Below are 22,495 nucleotides of genomic sequence, written 5' to 3'. Positions count from 1 at the left end.
TGATCTCAGGAGCTTTAGAGTCTGACCTGACACTTGACTGGTGCAAGAGGGTTCAGACAGGACAGATACTTCTACGAGATATCCGAAAACACACACACACACGCACACGATCGTTAGCATGCCAGAGCGTACAGCACACAAGTATGCATAAATCTTATCTTTCTGCCTGCCCTGGCCCTCACCCTTTAGGGCTTCCTGTTTTTCTGAAGGGGCCCCGAGTGATTCCAACTCTCTGCTGCAGTTGTCGGGAGTCATGTGAGGCTGGTGGGTCTGATGGGAAAGACACTTTGACGAGTATCAACAGGGGAGAAGAAGAGGGGTGATAAGTGGAAGATCATTAGTTGGCCTGAGCCGGAGCCAAATCGAATTAGATGACGCACACCGCAAGATCGTAACGCAGGCCAAAATCAGTAAGGACACTGGGATCAAATTAGAAGCTAAATCCCCGTGTATCATTTAGCGACAATAATTTCTTCAACACGTCAGCTCTGTGGGCTACTTGTTTCACTTCCAACCCTGCCATAGAGAGCCGGCGCTCAGTTCAGAGGGAGAGAGCAATGAGTCAGATCCTCTGCTCCAATTATATCTGCATCCTGCAGTCTGCTCTTTAAAACGCACACGCACATATCGTCGCATAAGACAAAAAGCACACCCAGGCAGAAAGACACACTTTGAAATCCACACTGCACGCATAGCTGCCAAGAAATGCATGTAGCAGTCAGAAAATAACAGACTGCCAAACAGAATCACACACACACACACACGGACACGGACACACTTGAGCAGGAGCTTGTTGACCATCACACAGCCAAGGGACTGCGAAGAAGGGGGGGGGGGGGGGGGGGGGTCGAGCTCACAGAGGTTGCTTTGAAGTTTCTATTCAGGTCTTTGTCCCATTCAGGGTGCTGGCAGTAGACATCTCTACTAGGGCTCCGGCTCCTCCCATCGTCACACTGTCCCCTCACACACAGACACTCAAAAAAGAAAAGAAGGCACGTCCGCAGGTCCTGTCCATCACACGGGCCTTAATTAGAGTGGATTCGAATGCACCCTTTTGTACCCCTGCTCGCTCTCTTCTCTTTCTTTAACCCCCACTTTCACTCATTTCACTCTCTTTCACCAGCTCCCACCCTCGCTCCCCCCCCCTCTCCCATCCCTCCCTCTCTAACCCTTTTTCACTTTTGTTGCCTTCCTTTTCTTGGCAGGGAGTGAGGCACCTCTCCAGACATTTTTTTCCTGCGCCTTGAGCCCCCTTCTTCTCTCCCTCCCACCCCATCCCACCCCAATTCCGAGTCTGGAAGCTGAGTGTGACCTAATGTTTGACAGACAAGTAGCCTCGGAGAAAAGACTCATCTATCAGAGGCTGGTAATTCTATTAGAATAGACAGAACACCCCCACAGGCCAGCATTTGGCATATTCTCTCCATCAGTTTAGCTCTTTTCTAAACCCTCCGGGCCACAGGCCTACAAAATGCAGCTTACGCTAACAAATAATCACAGTGAGTTAATAACATATGCGTGTGTGCGTGTCTGTGTGTGTGTTTGTGAGCACATGTCTTCACTTTCTACCCGTTTTTTCAATGGGAATTGTCTAGTTCTTTGATATGAAGCATCAAAGGACAATTTCCCTTTTCAAATTCTAATCTCATCCGAGAGGCTAAAAAGGTATAATGCAGGGAACTGCGGCAAGTTAAGATAGGAGGATCACAACCAGGCACTAATCAGGATTGCTATCGAGATTCCTGGATGTTTATATGTCGACAAAGATGGTTACATGAAATATCTATTGTCTTGGGTGGTTATCAAGCCTAATTACTACTATGAGAGAAGAGAAGAGAAGAGAAGAGAAGAGAAGAGAAGAGAAGAGAAGAGAAGAGAAGAGAAGAGAAGAGAAGAGAAGAGAAGAGAAGAGAAGAGAAGAGAAGAGGGTTTTACTTGCGTCTCATACTGGGATGGTAATATGTGGAGGACATGTTTTAAGCAGATTGTTATTTGTGTGTAATCAGTGCTTTTCTGTCAGTCGTGATGGCTGAGACGAGTAAAGGAGAGGAGGTAGATTGAAGCAAGCATAAGAAGAGAAGGGAGGAAGACGTCTGGACAGCAATCAAGCATACCACAAACAGGAAATGTAAGTCTGCGGATAGCCCAGCTGTTGTGATTGGCCTCTCTGCCGCTACAGTTAAATCAAAGCAGCAGGAAAAGCTTATACAACAACCTTCAAGTGTCAGCCTCTGAAAATAGCCTGTTAACATTAGCTGAGTTTTCCCACCGTTTAAAATGGCTCAGTGTTTGGAGTGGATCAGTGTTGTTTGTGTTTATGCCCTTACGTTTCCTTTGGTGGAGACTTTACAGTACGTGACATGGACGAGAAACATGTGCCACTAAGTGCTCGGGTGTGCGCGGGCGTCTCTGTGTGTGAGGATGCATTGTCTCTGCGGTTAATGACTGTTCGATATTGATTGCAGCTGGAACGTCCCAGTCACATGTTCCTCGTCCTCTCCAGATAATGAGGGTTAACCACTTGACCCCGTGCATGCCAAAGGGGCTCGGCTCATACCTGGACGCGCAGCCCCGGCTCAAGCCACCTCTCCCACAGCACTTACCAAGGCCACGGGCCTCTGGTCTCCGGGCTGGGCCTGTAGATCACAGTCGTGTCATGGAGCCACGACTAAAGGGAAATGTGCCAGACTTCATTAAGGGCAGATTAAAAGCGAGAGGAGGGCGTTTTAACCGTGATTTACTTCCCCTGTGAGGTTGCTGGACGAATTACGAGCCCGCAGCGGCTTCATCCTGGAACCATGATGTCATACTTTCAGTGTTTGCTAAGTGTAAATATCAGATTGGGAAGCAACTATGTGCTCGACAGCAGGGTTCATCTTGGATTCAGAGAGAAGAAAACAAAAGCGACGGCAAATGTCTCTCCGTTCTCCCATTTACGAGCTGTAAGAAATGACGACACAATGAATTTCATATAAATCTGTGAACGTTTCAGAACCAAAGAATCGCTTCAGTTTGAAAAAGGGAGAATTTACAGTGTTCCTGCTTTATATGACAATATAGTATTCATAGCAAGAACGGTAGCAGGATTTGGGGAGTGTAATGTTAAGCTGACTGCCAGTCAGTCTCTAAAACTACTGAATGTGTTGCCTTGCAGGTTCATATAGACATTCATGGCCCACAGAGGAGGAATGGCAATCACCTGACATTTCTTTTAACACCAGCAGGAGCATCTTTAAGGAAAAAGTCTTCACTGCAATTGGATATACTGCAATAATATCTGCTGCGCGCTCGTGTTCCCTAAAGCGGGATAGAAATACTCTAGTAATCCTTTCACGTGTGTCTGTGCCAATATCCAGTCAAAATTTCAATTAATCCAGTACTTTGGGTTACAACGTAATAACTGCTAAAGTGGTGACGTTCTTAATCAGCCTCAGCTGAACTTTGCAACACTAAAAGTGAGAGGGTGAATAAGCAGGACACCTACTTGGTATCTGCCTGGTCATTATAAGCGTGTCAGCGTGGTAGTAGGTGTTTTGAACTGTGAATTGACCGCATTCTGACACATTTGACCAATTAAATATTAAATGAATAAAAGCATGATTACAGTGCTGTGCACAAGTGTTGAGCTACCCCTGATTTCTTTATATTCTGCTTCCAAGGAGCCAGACTTTCCTGTAATATTTTAAAAAGTGGTCTTGAGCCACAGTTCTCCAGGCTTTGTGAAGGTCATTCCAAGGTTTTCTTTGGACATTGACTGCTTTTTAACTCATTTTCAGTCCAGTCCTTGTACCTGACAACTTTCCGAGGAAGCTTCTGTTTGTTTGTCTGTTTGTTAAGCCGCTCAACACTGACCTGATCTATAAATCATTCAAGCTCTTAAAGCAAAAAGGCACTTAACGTGTGGGCTGAACCAGTGTTGTGTCTGCACATAAACAGACAAACATAAACCAATTTTAAATTGTATCTTTAGACACTTTATTACCGGAAGCTTCTTGCAAAAACACATAATTAGTTTAACTGAATCTATGAAAAACAGTTTGACCGACATAAAACTGTATTTTTGCATCAACAAGGTGATTCTTAAAGAGCTATTAGATGACAAGTTGTTATATTGTTACATGGTGTTTAGCATGGCCTTAAAATTTTTGAGGAAACTAGACAAAAAAACGACAACAACCCTACAGCAGACGAGCAATATCTGTACTACTGTTGACTGAAGCCTCATCGGAAAGAGTCTCAGTAGAAGGGTAGGTGTCATTTAGGCATTCTTAAGGAAGAGGAAGGGGCTGAGGTTTGCTAAATTACTTAAGAACTGAACTGAAAATCAGATGTAACAGGTTGTGGGAGGTCGAAAGAGAGGTACAACAGCGAGTATCATCTGATATTGATCACAAACACACTAGAAAAGCAGTAAAAACATACCTGGATAACAAGCTGATAAACAGCTGCGCTGAAATAAATAATGTGAGGTTACACATTACTACCAATCAGCGATGAAAAAACCCCTTAGACATGGGCATTCTCCATTTTGAAGTGTGTGTGCGTGAGCTGCTGTGATATGAAAGTACATTCAGGCTATTTATGGAAGCACTAATCACAGCCACCTATACACATTAACACAATGACCTCATTCCTTGAAAATGCCAGTATCTCATAGGTAGCTGTAGGAAGGGTGAAAAACACTCAAATGGGTTCTCTATGATGTGAGTGAATATGAAAGCTAAGCTCAATACACTCCTTGTTGCACAGAGGAGTTTTTGTTTATGTAAAGGCATGTGGACAGTCAGTCATGTTTCACATATTGTAGTGAATATAACATTTTTTTTTCTTTTGAAATCTACATATACTATTGTAAAAGATTAATTTTGATCATTCCTAGGACAAATCTATGGATAATGTTTTGCTGGGCTAACAAACCTCTACATCACTATTCTCACGAACTGCTGGCACCATGTGTGGCAGTCCACAAAGTTGTACACAGGTGGCATCTGTCCATGACCCTCTGATTGGTAAAGCATCAGGCATCCAAGATGGCAACTCTGTGGCAACTGCTGCTGTTGAGGATGCGCACACATTAACTGCACAAATATAAATTTACTCAGACAATTAGGGTGTATAATCACTGGAAGCCTGTGTTATTGTCTCACAGAGATTTATGAGCTGTCAACACGCCACAGGATGTAATAAAAAAAATAATTTCAGAAACCATAAGACGTGTCTTTACATGTCTGCTTTATTTCCTTTCCAATTAGACTCAGTCTTCCCCCCCCACCTGTAGTCTGAGAATCGATTTCATCACAGCCATTAGGGGGCAGCATTGATTGAATAAATGCAAGGAAATGAAGGGGAACTCTTCTCTCCTTTCTCCCTCAAACACACACACATATGCGCGCACAAAGGGGGCACAGACATGGACATGATCAATTATGTGTCAAGCATTTCTTCCTCAGTGAATGAATGGCCCAGTGACTATAGGCTACCGACCGTCTATTGTCTATTGACACTGGAGACTAAGTTCTCATGCAGTTCATTATCCCAAAAGAGGACGACTAGAAAGAGATCCAAAGAGACCATTAATCATCATTCCCTTCAGAGAAGAAAAAGAAGGGGGCCAAAAGAACAGATACTGTAATCCTGTGTATATAGAATAAAACCAATATATTTACAGCGGCACAGCTAGAAATAGCAGAAATAACAGACTAGTCGTAGGGAAAATGTTACAAATGCAATCCTTCATAACCAAAATGATAAATGTGGCGCTCCAGGCGAATTTCTTGATGGACCAATTAGTAATTAGTTATCTACTGGGAACAACAAGCCCTGGACTTAAAGGGGCCAAAGTTTTGCTCTTGTAAGCACTTTCACACACACACACACACACACACACACACACACACACACACACACACACACACACACACACACACACACACACACACACACTGGTGCACTCGTTTTCCTCACCGAAGCTTTCAGTATGACGAATAACTCCAACGTCCATTTCAATTTGGGTCGATGGCTCGGGCCGAGGTGGTGGTGAGAGGGGAGGTGGAGATGTGGGGTCAACCCAATAACACCCCCGCCCCCCTCACCAATTCTCGCTCCCTCCTTCTACCTACCATCTACCCATCCACGTCCCTTAAATGCCTTCGCTTCCTGCTTCCAAGTTCGGACAGAGCGCTGTGATTGGCCGCTGCTGGCACAGTGGGCTGTTCCTCATGCGCTCTGTTCAGCTCGGATTACAGTTGAGCTCGGGCTGCCGCACACACCGGAGTGTACAGTGTTACAGACGGTCAGAAAAAAAAAACAACATACCGGCGTGGAAATGTTGGTGAGCTGATTTAGGAGCCACGTCGAGAAGCAGGGGAGCAGGTCTAATCTTACCTCGGCACTTTTTTGTGTGTGTTTCATGAAGCAATAAACTAGCGGGGAGACCGGACTGTATTTTTACGCACCGGCCACGCAGCATGCCCGAGTTGGACTAGAAGCGACCCTGCCGGAGCGCAACACGCACGCGTAACGCCACTGAGAGCCAGGAGGAATATTTACAATAGAAACTCAATTCCTTTTTTTTGGGGGGGGGGGGGGGAAGAATAGCAAAAGAAGGGGGGCGGAGGAGTGAAAGATAACACTGGAATGAAGTGGACCTCGGGATTCCTGGCGTGCTGCGGAGTTGTGACTGATGGATGAATGTGGTCATCTGTAGGCTATAAACGGCGACAGGTACACGCACCACCGAGGGCAGCTCTGACAAAGACGCGGCGCGGCGCTCCACCGACAGCCGCATCGCCAGATTTTGGCAAAACTGCGCGATTGGTCAGATCCGCTCCACGCATAGGGATCGCTGAGTTTTGTCCACAGAGTGAAAGAAAAGGTCGTGTTTTTTCTTTCTACTGCCTCAGCCACAGGTCAACCAGGACACTCGGTGGGCTGCTGCTGCTGCTTTCCTCCAAATCCTATCAAGAACCGGGGCTCCTTCGCACGGCAGTTCAGTTAAGGACACGGGGTCTGGAGCAGATCTAAAGAAGTCGGACACAAGGACATGTATCTGATATCGACCTCACATGCTCCCGACTGATCGTAGCTCACCTTCCCACCGGGCGAACCGCAGATAAAGGTTGCCAAGCGCACCGTCCGTAGCTCTAGAGTTCTCGGCTCACTCGTCTTGTGCATTTATCAGAATGGCGGGACTCGGTTGTTGGAAGTATTACCTCTGGATCTTTACAATAATGTGCAGGTCGGCGTTACCCTCGGCTAAGTCGCTGGAGACTATAATCTGGAGCTCGCAGAATCCCAAGTAAGTCTTGCATTTTCATTTGGACGAGGGTGTCAAACTCTATGGGTGTGTGTGAGTGTGTGTGCGCGCTCAATGGAGGGCTAACATTTATGGAAAAGTTGCCATTGTGTACACGTTGGGTTAAATGTTCTGTTAAATGTGGCAATTATCTTAAAAAGAACACAATTTATTTAGTTCTAATTGTCCTCTCTGCGCCGCAGAGTGTGGCGTTGACGTCTTTCCCAGTGGGGAATTTCCCAACACTGAAGAAACACCGTTAAGTACATGCTTATACAATGTACAACGGACCCAGCTTAAATCACACATTAAGATGGGTAATTATAGCAATTTTATTCGCAATATTGCACCCACCGTTTTATTTTCCAACTAAATCACGGCTATTCTAGGGCTGTGAGAAGTTCATCCACTCATAATTGGTGCAAAGAATAAAGGTGAAAAAGTCAAGTAAACCACGCCAAGTGTGTTCAGCTATAGCGCAGGATATTTTTTCCTCCCAACAGGCGTACGAGGGCCACACTCCGTCCAAAGTGGCCAAGTTTGAATTTAGTTTCTCCCCACAAAAATGCATAACAAGATGGTTCCAGATATCAGGTGAGCAAATGATTGAAAATAATTGTATTTTTCTTAATTACCCTGGCTTGGATCCAGCGCAATTTCTTCCCATGAAATCAAGGACACGTTTTTCAAAAGTCAGCAGCTGAAGCCAGACACTTTCTTTAAAAATCCATATTATTCCCATCCAAACAAGTAAAGTGAGCCCAGACTACTGATAATAGATTACGCTCTGGTAACAATTATCACCCACTTAGACTTGACTCCCACATTTACATCATGTTGGAAAGCATTCATAAAGGGGGGGAAAATAAACTAAAAGAGAAAAAGAGAGAGAGAGAGAAAGATCTGTGTGGTTGGAGCTGACCTTCATTCGAGCTCACAGCACTGGGGGGAAATGGAGAGTAGCTCGACCAGCCTATAACTGTAAGTTACTCATTGAAGTGAATCCATGATTTATCCCCCAAATGTCAAATGTCATAGAGGCTCGTTGTGCAGTCAGTGGGTATGAATATTGCTGCCATGTTCATTGAAGTGTGTGTCTCTGAGTGTGTGTGTGTGGCCCGGTCCTAATGGCAAGACTACGGCCCATCAGCTTTTATTTGGCTGCAGAAGTAGTGGAACAATGAGCGTCATCAGACAAAGATACACACACACACACACACACATGCAAAAATCCACACTTTTTAGTTAAGAGTAAAAAAAAAAAAATAGAGGGAGACATTTATTGATTGATGATGTCACCTGAAGGGAATGTCTTAGAAGGTTACCATGCTGGGATTTTAGGGACTGGAAGATCGTTTCTCCATCTGTTTCTCCACTCTGCTCCTTGTAAAATCCCCACGAACGGCTGAATATTTCATAAAGTTCACAGTGGAACAATAATGCACTCTGCAAAGTGTTCTCTCAAGCTAATTATCCCGCTGCTCTGCCTTTTGGAAAACAATAGACAATTATCTTGTTGTGTGCAGGCTTTACAATAACAAAAAAAGAGAGAGAGACAAACCTGTTTTTGCTCTGAAATGTATCAGTCAGCAGCACTCGCTGATAGGCAATAAAAGAAAAAGAGATGGGGTGGGTGTGCTTGCGCAGGAATCAGCATCAGTCTTCACTGTTTGTTCCTCTAAACTCCATCTCTCGGTATTGGCCTATATTACTCTATAGCGATAACAGTGGAAGAAGCCTATAGAAATGTACAGTACACTATCTGGTGACTTATCGAGATTTACGATGTCTTACTTCCTGTTCCTGCTTTTGGGAGCGCTGCTGCCTCAGCTAATAAATTAATCTGGCCCTCTGCTTGCACAGTGTACTACATACACACAAAAACTATAACAATACCAGTGCCTCCCCACAGGCCATGAGTTATGAGGCAAAGTCTAGGAAACCAGCAGGTTTGGGCCGCTACGGTGTGTGTGTTTGTGCAGGTTTATGTGCATTCCTGCTGCTATGGATTTTCATGTGAGGATGCCATCACTCCCGCCTCCTGTATTATCAATAACTGGGGGTTTGCTTAATTGATTTCCTCCCAGCGTGCTTGAACAGGCAGCATACATCATCACGGTAGCACTGTCTTGTGAGAAAAATAACAAGAGGAAGCATGCTTGAGTTTTAGTTCTCTCTTCTTCTTTTTTTGTGCTGCAGGATGCATCATACCTTTTTGATATTTAATTTGAGGCCGGATGAGTGAAGTGGCAAAGTAGGGGTGTCGGTGGGAGGGGAGGGGGGGGGGGGTGATGAAGGAGCAGCCGTGCAGAAAAAGAAGAAGAAGGCTGAGATGTGTCAGCGTCCCCCCGGCCGGTAAAGAACAGTCTAACATTTGATCAGAGCAAATCGGATTAGTTCTCATTTAGCTGAGTGGGATTACGCCACGAAATGTCACTTTGTTATGACTGATCACGTCCCATCGCCTTGGCTGAAGCTAGCGCCGCTATGTACAGGCGTGCTACATACATGGACACACACACACACTGACACTCACACTGTGCTGAGGTACACTGCAGTGATGCCAATTTAATGATGATCTGACAAGGTTGCTGTGAGCGGTTCCTGCACGTCCTCCAGCCCTCCTCGGCTAATATTTACCTCATGACCTGTAACTACCACAGCCTGTTTGCAGCAGCTCAGGAGACAAACAAGGTGGTGAGAGAGGGGTAAGAGAAAGAAAAGGAGAGGAGGAGAGATGGAAAACACAGTTGCACACCTCTAAAAACATGCAGCGAGGAAGCGGCCACAGGCTGGGCAACAGTCTGCTGCACTGCTTTTGAACTCTTTGCATTTTTTGGTGAGGCTTGGAAAGACTTTGCATGAATTATTTTTTATTTTTTGGCCTCTGTGTCAAAGCCCACAAAGGGACGCAAAATAGCAGAAGAAAGGGGGGTAAAAACGAAAAGAGCGTTCGCGTTTGATAAAAAGTAAAGTCTCCTGATTCGAGCCTGTGAGTCTCTACTTTACTCGACTTACTTTGCTGTCCCTTTACCTCAGCTGTCTGGCTCAGAGTTTAACAGTTGACTGGTTTGCTTTATATCACGCTTGCGTGGTTAAATGGTTCAGTGGGCTTGTAATTAAGCTAAACTTTATTACCACTGGGACATTTAGCAAATATGTTTAATTTTTCCCAAAACAAAAAAAGGGAATTTTTGTGGCTTTTTTTTTTTATTGCAAAGCGCTTTGAGATGATGAGGCAGCAATTTTATTGGTTCACTACATTTCCATCACAGCATAATTTAATTTAACTGCTGCTGGTTTTGTTTTCATGTTTAGTGTTTTACAATAAGCTAATTAGGCAGATTTTTTTTCTTTCTTTCTTTCTTTTTTCTTTGCATGAGGTAATGAGAAGAATACAATGTCTTCCTTATCTTGGAAGTGCCTCTTACAAAAGCAATCATTTCAATGGGTTTGTTCTCAGACACTGACTCATCTGCCACTTTCACCTGCTCAGCTATGCCGACTTTCAGGAGGAAGTGAAACAAAACAAACTGAAACGGCACAACTTGAAAACTGCCGAAACCTGTTGAGCGAGAGCCGGATGCAGCCTCAGACGAGAATCAGGATTTGGTTTGGAGTCCAGCGAGCGCTCCCCTCTCCTGCTCCGTGCAGCCGCGGTCACTGTCGGGAGGGTCAGAGGCCTGTTTTTGTTTCTTCCCTGCCTCACACCCCGCCGCTTGCCCCCGTTACCCCTTCGCGATACGTACCTTTTCCCTCTCTCTCTTTGCCTCCCACAGTCTCCCCCTTTCTCCACCCTTTAGACTCTGATCATGTTTCCCTCTGATAGAGATCTCATTACACACAGAGAGGACTTAGAGCCTGAGCCCCACTCAGAGAGAACGAGAGAGGGCCAACCAATAAGAAATACCTCTGGATAGCAACTGGCCCACAGTGCTGTAAAGGGTCCCTGTGTCTCGCTGTAAGGACAGCTGCGTTTGCTTTTATGTGTCTGTGTGTGTGTGTGCGCGCACACGCGTGCTTCTGTGTCGACACGACTGTTGTTTCAGCGGTGTGTGTGGGTAATGGCAGATTCTTCATTTGGTTATCTACACAAGGCACCTGGGCTCGGGAAAGAGGGCTGCAGGGCGTTTAGGTTATTTCAGCGAAGAAGAAGAAGTAGAAGAAGAAGAAGAAAAAGAGGAAAACAATGCAGCTTTTTCATCATGGTTTTGCTCCAGATGGACTCACTTTATCCACTGGTGGTTTTGGCTGCCACATCACTGAAAGCTGATCATTCTGTTTTGCTGTGTTATTGATGCATTCATTTCTTTATATTCAAGCAGTGGTGCACACGAAACCAAAGCTTTTGTTCCCCGAGTTTGGGAAAAGTAGCATTTGCTACTAATTTGTTTGGATTTTTTCTTTCTTTCTTTCTTCCTCCGTCTTTTTGTTCTATGTGTGTGTGTGTGTGTGTGTGTGTGTGTGTGTGTGTGTGTGTGTGTGTGTGTGTGTGTGTGTGTGTTTTTCCAACTGGTCGTCGTGACCCACAGTTCCAGTTGGTTTTCTTTCAAGACATATTACAGGGACAGCAGCTGAAAGCAGTGAATCATTTGGCAAGAGTGGACAATGCCTGGAAGGATTAGTCAATTAGCAGAACAAGAACATAAACAGCAGTGACTGGACACAATCAACAGCAACTTTACTGACGTCGAGAATCTAAATCCGCAGGCAACGTGTCATATCACAATATTACCATATGTACTTCTATTTAAATATATATACAGCTACACAAACAGGCAAAAATCCAAATCAAGTGTATTGACTTTTTTTTGTTTATGTGGGGAGTTGCAGCTCAGGATTGTAACCTGACACTAGTAGAAATATTGCACACACATCAACTAACAGAAACGGCACAGAAAAAAATCAGCAAAATGCACACATTGCACACATATTGCCTAATTCCTGCCCCCCACCACCAATTAATTAAATAAATTTTTCATACAAGAAAAGCTGGTTAGGATTTAGCATTTTTAACACTTTTTGTTTTGGAGTGTTTGTGTGAAATAAGACATCTAATATACTTATGCTTGGGGGGGGATGACAGATAGGAACTTGTTACCAAAGCCCTGGAGTAAAAACTGTTTTTACATTTGGGGAATTTTCATATAGGTGTGACAGTTGCTAGTGAGTCAGAGTTGTGAGTCACTGATAACAATGACAAATGCAGCAAAGTGCATTATGCAACAAAAAATTCTTCACTGGGATAAACACCACATTCATTTAAATGGGTCATGATAGCTGAGTGGTTAGGGCGTGCACCACATGGGTGCAAATTCAGCCGAGCAGCACCGCAACTGGCTTGCCTCCTTTGCTGGGAGTCGCTCCCCTGCTCTCTGTCCCGTATTTCCTGCCTTGTCTTCTTTTGCTTGTACCCAATAAAGGATCCTACCTCCTAAAAGGAAAAAATAGGGTGTATAGATGCTTATTTAAAGAGTAATTGTAAGTTCAGTTGAGTATAAAATAAACTTCCAATCAGTCTGAGTCTTGTTTATTTTTCCTCTTGAGCTCGTGGAAGTGAAGGAGTGCTTAAGAGTGCACGTCCGTGCGCCATTGTTCTTTGTCCAGCCACAGCGGAGCATTAAGGAAGTGTTAGGAGCGTGCCAGTGTGCCCCTGTGAAAGTGTCGAGGGCCGGGTGGTGGATGAGTGTAGAGTGGCTGAACAGTGGCTGCCTTACAGGCTGTTAGCGACCCAGCTTCATTAGACGGAGGCCTGGCTGGCAGCGACCAGGAAGTTCCCATCAGCTCCGGCTCTGCCAAGCAGAGGCACAGACGACGGTGCTGGAAGGCTTCCCTTAAGAGTCCTACTTGTCGCCTCGCCTGTGCTTTTAGCTGATTCGAGAAGAAAAATGGGAAGGGATGCAGAGTTACAGGAAACGAAGAGAGAGGGAGAGAGAGAGAGAAAAAAGTTGAATGGGCAAAGTCTGCCTTTTGTTTTCCAGCTAAGTTCTTTTAAATAAGAGCAGTTGAATATAAGGGGATTAAACAGAAGAGGAAAGGAAGCTAATGTAGAGCGTCGAAATGCAGCCCCGGGCTCAACCGCACATCCTTTGAGTCCAGCATAGAGATCCTAGATTACTTCCATGTGTCAGTGCAAGGAGGAAAGAAGGGGAGAAAAGAAGAAAGGAGGACGGGGAGAGAGAAGTTGAGCAATTGAAAAGCAAGCAGACTCGGGCTGGTGGAGATCAGCGGCAGTATTGGACAGTGGAACGGATCTGTGTGACAGCCATCTCTAAAACCATTACCCCCACGGCTCCGACTCGGGGAACTCGTAACCTCCTCCTCCAGACTGACCTCACAGACTTAACTCTTTCTCATAGAACCCCTCTGTGCTGAGGAGGCAGACCTCATCGGATGCCATTCCCTAACAGTGGGCAGGCAACCTCAACAGCCAGCTGCACCGCACATTCTTTAAGACGTCAGGGGCTGTCACCGGCATACAGGCGACGAGGGATCTGTTTCCCCCTCCGAGTTTGTGGCACACTAAAGACCTTTGTAGGATTGGTTTGCATTTACTGTGCCAGGAGGTGACGGAGCCCAGCGACTAATCGCAAAAATGTGTGGGACAGGGGAGGAAGTGCGTGTTTATTAACAAATAAAATTGGTGAAAACACTGAGGTGGGAATATAAATTGCCATGTAGGGTTATACGGTTTCTCGCCTTTTTTTTAAAAACTCCAAAACAAAAATACAAATGAAAATTGTAGCATTTTTACAAGTTTCAACTTAATTAATCAAACGATAGATTTGGTTGGACAAAAGTTTTTCTGGAACTTTCAACACTAAAAAATGTGTATTATTGACAAAAAATGCTTTTACTCTGCAAGTCGAGTAACAGTTTACGTCCTCAGTTTTTTCTTGCAGAAAATGAAGGCAAGTAATCTTTTGCATGCTCCAAAAAAGAATAATAAAATAAAGTGTATCACATTTAGATGTTTCTTATGGCTGCCGACGAGCTTCTCAATTTACGTTTGACATCTTAATTGGAACCAAAAATGAGCCGTGCTTTGTAAAAGATCATATTTTTACAAGAAGAGCCTGGATGAAGCATGACCACGCCACAACCGGCTCGGAACATATCATTAATGATCATCACGGAGCTCTTTGTTCACTGTTACGAGTACACTAATGGAGTGACAGGGTAATTGAATCGAGTGGTAGGATAATAGAATGATAGAATGATAAAGTAATGGAATAGTGTGGTAGCGGCCTCCTTTTCCCAAGGGATACCCCCCGTAAGTGTGTCAGCGTGGCAGATGGGCGGTCTGTAACAACCCCCATACCCATGTTAATTATAAAGCATCATAATCCATCTATGGCATACAGAGGCAGGACATGGAGACTATTAGGGCGAGCGTGGAAATGGCACAGTGTATAATCCTTGGGACTTTTCCTCTATTAGGCTCCCCGGGCATCATTTCTCCGGTAATCTAGTTTGAGCAGTGCCTCTCTTGCTCGTCGTCTCTTTCTGCATCTCTGCGTTTGCGTGTCCCAAATTTTCAGCTGTTAACTGGAAGTTTGATTTATCTTTGGGGTTTTTTTTTTCTCTTCCCTACTTCATTTTTTTCCCACCATGCCCACAGGCAAGACAGACAGCCCCCAAAAAGCATTTGAAATAGTGTGTGTATATGTGTGTGTGTATGCCTCCGTTAACCCATTCTGCCAAGTCTTGGCTCAGTCTTTTCTAAGCAAACTCCCAGCAGGGACCTGGTCCCCCTTGTGCTGGTGAGAGGAGTTGGAAGAAAAGGCCTGTGGGACTCCTGCTGCTCCCAGGCCCGGCCCCGGCCCCTCTGCCCGGGAAAAGCCCGGGCCTGGGATTTGGTGTGCGCCGGGGCTCTGTGTGGCAGCTGTGAGTGACGCTTCAATCGCCTCTCCCCGGGACGCCCCAGCGCAACCCTGCATTCCCTTTCACACCTCGGAAACGGGGGGGAAAAAAGACAATTACACACATATTCAGCAACCTCCCTTCCCAGTCTGTCTGCAATCCTGCATCATTGATGTACGGCCTATGAAAACACATTTGCAAAGTTTCTTGTGTTTTGCAAATAAGTCTGCCTTCTAAACAACTTGCAAATTAGCTTAGTTGTCCGGACAGCCCTTCTACAATTTCATTATGCATTTGAAGCTGCTCTTGTTTATTTAATTTTTTCCAACTTGTCGTCTCTCGTAAACACCATAGCTCTGCTATTTCCTCTGAATTTCCCTTGATATTTAGAAAACATAAGTAATGGAAAAAGATTGGAGCCTTAAAGTGGAGTTAATGCTATCATGTATGGGTTGTCAGTAAATTGAGTTTGTCTCTGGGCTATTGGAGCAGGGACTGGTGAGCCAGCGGGATTTAAGTCTCTTAATTGAATTATTTTGATTGCTGACTTGATTGATGGAGTCAAATGTGTAGCGTTTCCATGACTTTTTTTGTCTGACTAATTCTTCTTCCAACAGAGCCATACCAGACAGATACAATAGGAACCTGTAATCAATCACAACTGCAGCCCCGAGCATTTTGTCTGGAGAGAAATGTGCCTGCCATCAGGTCCGAGTTCCACAAGCCATCCAGACAACGTAAAACCAACAATGACATCAGATAGTAAAGCACTCTAAAGTCTAATCTTCCCATAATGCCATGCTAAACCCCACAGAGACCCACGGCGGGGAGAAAGGCTTTTTTTTTTTAATGCCTCAGTGCTGCTCCTCCTCCTCCCATGGCCTCTAGCTCTGTGTGCATGTGTGTGTGCATGTGTGTGTGTGTGTGCCCATGCATGTTGGGAAGCGAAAAAGAATTCAGGAGTGAATGGAGATGTCACTGTCAGACTCTGGCCTCCACATGAATCTGCTCCAGAATGACCATATTGGCAGCTTATCCGTATCTGTGTGTGTGTGTGCGTGTGTGTGTGTGTGTGTGTGAGCCCGTCGGGGGTCCGTCATTTCCCCTCCATGCCGAGTTCTTACGGCCCTGATTGGAGCCCGGCAGGACGCAGGTCTATATTTCATCCCATTCATATGAGGGAGGCCGTTTCATCTCGCACACACATGTTTCCCATTACACGTGTGTTTATTCTCCCCCATGATGTGCTCAGCCGTGGAAGTCCCTCATCATCTCTCCGATATTGGAAATCGGAGTTAGGGTCTGCTAAAGCAAACACAATATTCCAAAACCTCTCAGCTTCCCTTTATGAACTGTTCGGAGAACACGACCGTCGGCGTTGCGTCGGCTCCATTTAACGAGTTACTCTGGCGGTTTTGCCCCTCGAGGCTCCGTAGCACGAGATTTCACACTGCGATTTTAACCGGCTAATCTTAATGTGTGGCGCTCCATCCGCTGTTCTGCTGTCTCATCTTCCATTTTCCCCTTCGCCCTGAAAAGTTTGACTACTTTTAGCTATTCCTCTCATCTGTCTCAAGTCCCCCCCCCCCCCCCCAGCTGTGAAACATGACAGCCCAAACATCCATCACATCACTCCTCTCTTCTCCTCTGCTGTCTCGGAGATGAAAGCTTTTTCTCTTTCAGACAAACCTCTGCGAGTCCTTTTCTTCGCGCCGAGCTCAGGCCCTGTGTTGCTGCTTTTAGGAGCTCTGTTTGCTGCGTTTTCTGATTTATTTATACACTCCTGATTGTAGCGCCTCATGCATGTCAAGAATCTCAAAGTCTGAACCTTGCCATGTGCATTATGCGGGCTGAGTCAAATTCTTATTTGAAATATACATGAATGCATGAATATATTTATCGCCGAGAAGCCCCCGTGCATCCGGGAGAGTCTCATTTCCTGTAGTGGCCCTGCTTTGGAATGGAGTGGCGTGATCTTTGAAGGCGCCCCACATGCGGCCACCGAATAAGAGCGCCTGGTGCACCTCTCGCACAATGGACGGGGGTAGAGGGAAGGGAAATGATTTGGCTTCTCTTTTGGTGGGGCCGGAGCAGTCGCTTCAAAGCGGTGTGCCTGGCTGAGGCTTTAACCGGCCATCTCTCTGCATTAGATGTGCGTCCTGTGACGAGCCTTTGAAGGGTGGGAGCAGCTCTGGCTGGGAGATTGCGATTGCATTGCACAGGTGTTGGAGGGGGTTCGGCCTCTCAAAAAGAGACTTGCAAGTCAGTGGCTTCAATGGGATTGCGCTGCTCCACTCAGCCTTGCTTTAGTAGGCTGGAGTAAAATGTGTCGAGCCCAAGGGCCTGCAATGTGACGAGGCAACAGCTGCCGTGTCACGTTTGGATGTACACACACGCACATACAGGGGAAGGTAGTATGGATGTGCGTGCGTGCCAACTCAGGAGTCAGCTGTGGTTGGCTCGCCCAGATTAAGGTTTGAGTGTGCGTTACAGATGGCAGTAATAATGATCAGATAGCCCTTGTAATGGAGACGGCCCAGTTTGTAATGGCTTCCTAAAACAACACATGGAGCATCTTTACGAGGCCACAATCCGACCGGTTATCACAGAGCAAACTGCGCGAATGAGAACAGCGTCATGTCAAACAAGCTATTTATTAGCAGACGCATCACACACACAAGCATACATTTCATTTTAATACCGACAGCCTGCATCTTTGCCCGCGCGCTCCGCTTGTTAAAGGCGAGTGTTATCAGAGGAGACACAGACTCCCGCTGCACCAGTTAGGCCGTCCTCCCCTTTTTACATTCGCTGTTAATGAGCCTAATGATGTGTGTCTCCGCGATTGCATCAGTCAATATGCCGTTCAATACGGGTTTTAGAAAACCCACTGACAACTTAAGCATGTCCGCCTGGATAAGATCTCCCATCCAAGGCAAAGAAGAAAGAGGAACCAATTTGTCTTGGATTTGATGGGACATGTGTAGCTGTCTTTTACAATCATGAGCCCGAGATTGTAAGCGAGAGAATAGGCTTGTCACTCAAATTCTCCGATAAGAAGCTTCTTTTAAGAAATGGAAGGCAGCTGTGTATTAAAAGCACCGCGTCCTAGTTATTACAGTTCATCGTTGCTCTCTTCTACAGAGATCTGTTGTGTGCTGGAGATAGCTCTCAGTCTTTCTGTTGTGCTTCCTGTTTGATTTCAGTGCAGGTTTAGTTTCACTGTTTCAGAAGGTTTTGGGTTTTTTTTACATTTTATTTCTGTTTATGTCAGGAGGTGTTTAGTATATAAGAGACCAGGGACATTTAGTTTTATGCTTTGTCGGAGAGTTGCCTCAAGGAGTTTTAACAATCTCAGCGTAGTGATTACAGATGTTTCTTTTTCTGCTCTGCTGCACTTATTTTTAGCCGGGCTTAGTTAGTGTAGCTTTCCACTCATGCACCTGAAATACATTCCCTTGTTTCTTTATATTTAGTTTACTTTGCTAATGTTGCTTTCTTCCTTCCTGCAAACACAAAAAAAGAAAAAAAAATCCAGCGAGAGTCCTTTCTGACACTGATAAAAGCAGTTTCTTTTAGAAACCACACAGCATTTGATTGATCTGTCCCGTGGTCTTGATCCCTGGGCTTGGCTGATTAAACCTATCCATCAGCTTCTCTTATCAGTGGCCTAACAGATCGACTGCAGGACACTGAACTAAAACCCCGTGTATTGTTGTTACACAGAAAAAGTCAAAGGCTAAGAACAGGGAGGGAAGGGCTTTGCCTGAACCCCCCTCCCTCCCTTCTTCTTTTTCAAGGCACTGAGAACAAAGCATAAAAAAATTCCCCACTATGTTATTTTAAAGAACATGTATCCTGTAAAAAGCGGGTTTTAAGATGTAGGCATTCGTCATGCCATTGTCATTAGCATGCTGCCCATATTGAATTAACCTCTAAACGAGGCCTGAACAGTAGCGTCGCTGATTGTGATGAGTGTTTTCCTCCTGGAGGGAAAATCATAAAGTAATCCTTCCTGTCCGCAGTGTCAGCTTCCCACTAGAGATGTGACCCTGCACCCGGTCACAATTCACACAGACATCAGCCAGATAATGACATCGCTTTCACTGACAGGCTGTCGCTCACATGCCCCTGCAAGAATCCTCACAAACCAACACACACTTAAATGAACCTATGCAGGCATGCACTTGTGCATGCTTGGAAAAAACAAACAAACATAAAAAACAAAAACGAGGTCATACGAGCATGGTCCCGGTTATGAATCATCGGAATGATTTGCAAGTCTAATAACCAGTTTCATAAGACCTGCCTGTTATTTTCTGAAATAAATTTCAGTTTCTCATCTTCCGCCTGCGTGTTAAAGCAAATACATCAAGGCTACTAAAACGCTGGATGATTGCATGTCACTTTGCTTTCATTTATCTGCAAAGCATCTATTACCGTCATGTTGTCAAGTCGGTGCAAACGGCACGGGGGAGAAAAGCCAACAGATGGGCTTTTTAGAATTCACAGATGTAGGATTTTTGGGACAGTTTGTTGAGGATAAACCCCTCGTTCCCCCCTCGCTCTTATCTTATCGTAAACGTCCTAAATTACGTTAACTTCTTAACACCAGGAAACACAGTATTTCACCGTGTCAACATATAGGCTCAGGTTTCACTCGATAATGATCGCATCGGAGCTCGCATGCTGCTTTTTCTGCACTCTGCAGAGCATTTGAAAAACAGATAGTGCTGTCAAAGTTAACAACTCGCTGCCTTATCCAGAAACAATCAGCCTAAGTTTACATAGTCGGAATTTCGCGTTGAAAGAAGATAGTTTATTTAGCAAACCTGTTGCGGCATGCACTTGCGGAAACAGGTGTAGACCTGCTAGCTTGTCCGCTTGCTGCTCCTCATTTTTTTAAAGAGGAGGTGGGTGTGAGCACGTTTCCTTGCGTGGCACATTCATTAACCCGGTATCTGGCTAATCTCTTTGCTAATTCGTTTGGTTCTCCAAGTGCTCCTGTGTATTAATATCCTCTCTGTGCTGCCGCTCATGGGATGTAGTAGGAGCGTAGCCATGGCGATGATTGTGTCATTATTTTGCAGTCAGATGAGTGATATCTCAGAGGGCTCTAGCCGAGTTGTCCTGGCCAGTTGAGAGGAGCTGATTAGAATTGCAAATGGCCGCCAAGTGTTGTGTTTATTGTGTGTCTCAATATTGGAGACAATCAGGCGAATCAAAGCCCTCAGCTGGAGAGATGGGACTGAGGCACGGTGGGCCTCTCTGGTTGGCACCACGTCCTCAGATTTGCTCCCTCCTCCCCGCCTCCCTTCTTTTTTTTTTTTCCCCCCTTCTCTCTGGTGCCCTCTCTCTCGGTTGACTCTGTCGTGTCTGTGTGTGTGTATATGTCCTGAAGTACATGGTCACAGCTGGAGAAAGGGAAGGAGAACGACACTAAATCCAGCACACTCAATCATCTGTAGTGTGGCGGTCCCTCTCACGCAGCTGAGAAATATTAAACACGCTCTATGATAATGAAAGCGCCCGCGACAGGCATAAATATCAGAGGCAAAGTGCGGAAGGATTAAAACGTCGTGTACGTTTGCTCATAATGCAAATTTGTCATTGATTTCATGGCTTCCTGAATCGTCAGAAACAGAATTATCAGCTATTCATCAGTGGGAATTCGCTCTCTCTTATTATTATTATTTTTTCTTTTTCCGATGCCTGCCTCTGATGAGGAATGGCTGCACATATTAAGGGGTCGGGTAGAATACTCAAATACCTGCATGCAGTACTCTTGTCAAGCCCTGCAAATGGAGCCTGTTGGCAGAGCGCCCTAGTTACGGCTGGGTGACAGAGTGCGGTCCAAAGTGCCCTAAACACACATTTTCTCCGCAAATCACTTGTGAATTGTTCTTCCTCAACGATAGGCCATTACCCCGATATTGACTCACTGTTTGTACAAGATTCGGAGAAATCCATCTGAAAGCCATCCAGTGCTGTTGGGTGAGACGGGAAGCGGTGGTTTTTAGCTCTCTGTGTAATTCACTCTGTCAGCTGCATACAGAGAGGCCTATCTTCTCTTGTTTCGCTACTGTTGGCTTTTAAAGAATGTGTAAGTATATATGCACATGTGAGAATGTGTGTGTTCACAACCCTGTTCAAACAACCGGATGATTCCTCGGGTCATACGTGCTTCTCATATAACGCCAGTCGCAACAGGCATGTGCAAAGCCCAGGTACGGGCATGCACAGTGAGCAGGTATTGCTATGGGGAAATGACTGTTAAATTTAAGTTTTATTGCACCACACACATACTTTTTTAGTGATCGCTGCTGGAGGCAAAATGGAAAACAAGGTTTTCAGGAATGTGTCCACACTCTAAGATAAACCCCGAGACGTTCACTGGGAGACTTTTATCGTGACTCGCGAACAAAGAGCGAAGACCGGCAGCCTTCATAAGACTCGCATGTCCAATTTGATATGATCAAGAGTCACCGGCCTTGAAAGGCAACAGCCAGTGCCTGTGAGAGGCAGCAGCTCATGGCCTGTTTAGACAGAGATGTGTGTCATTGAGCTTGACACGCGGTTGATGAGAGATCCTTAGAATTGTGTGTGCGTGTTTGTGGAAGGAGAAAAGAGAGACCGGGTGAGTGTGTGTCAGATCGCCGACGTGGTTGTTTGTGAGTGTGTGAAACTAAGGAGGGAGTTCATGAGGTGACATCTCGTCAGCTGTTTGACTTTCCCAGTTTCCCAGGGAAGCAGTTTCAAGAACAATGCAGAAGAAAAACCACCAACCACCGACAATTGAAATGCCACAAAGAAAAAGAAGAAGAAGAAGAAAAAAAACCCCGGTGCTGTTTGTTGGTGACTGAATTATTGCCGTTCCTCGAGATTGGAGACGGAGGGGGAAATGTGTGAGTGACTGCACAGTGCTTGTAGCAGACACATATCACCTACCGGACTCCTCTACCCATCCATCTCCCAGCACTCCTCACAATAGCAGGAATACATTAAAAAAAGAGTAAGTCAGGATGGAAGGGGACACAAGATAAATATTGTGTTAGTATTTTTCCTCCCTCTCCCGTGCAATTGTCTTTCACACTGACAGATGAACAATGGAAGTATTTTGAACTTTGCTGCGTGCTATCTTTTACTTCTGGGTTCAGAGCTGCGCTGTCAAAGCCAGACGTGTTCTGGCAGAGATTGATTGATTCGCTTTCTGTGCACCATGTCTTCCCTTTGTTCTTCCAGGAAGGCTTTGGTGTCTTTCCAGTATTCCAGATTTTCTGTAGCTGTGTCATATTAACACCTGTTAACAACATACAGGCTTATAAAATATAGATGTAG

General features: G+C 45.3%; 1 protein-coding gene across 1 annotated transcript in view; it reads left to right on the top strand.

The window, feature by feature from the left end:
• The first annotated feature begins 6,593 nt into the window (after positions 1-6,593).
• The window catches only part of efnb1 (ephrin-B1), a 55,440-nt gene continuing 39,538 nt past the window's right edge, over positions 6,594-22,495 (top strand). Inside the window, exon 1 of the mRNA XM_026188509.1 lies at positions 6,594-7,297. Coding sequence (XP_026044294.1) covers positions 7,182-7,297 — 116 coding nt within the window. The 5' untranslated portion in view covers positions 6,594-7,181. The remainder of the gene's footprint in view (positions 7,298-22,495) is intronic.

The sequence above is a fragment of the Astatotilapia calliptera genome, chromosome 2 (genome assembly GCF_900246225.1).
Source record: "Astatotilapia calliptera chromosome 2, fAstCal1.2, whole genome shotgun sequence".
Taxonomy (NCBI): Eukaryota; Metazoa; Chordata; class Actinopteri; order Cichliformes; family Cichlidae; genus Astatotilapia; species Astatotilapia calliptera.
This window is presented reverse-complemented; position numbering and strand designations above follow the sequence as displayed.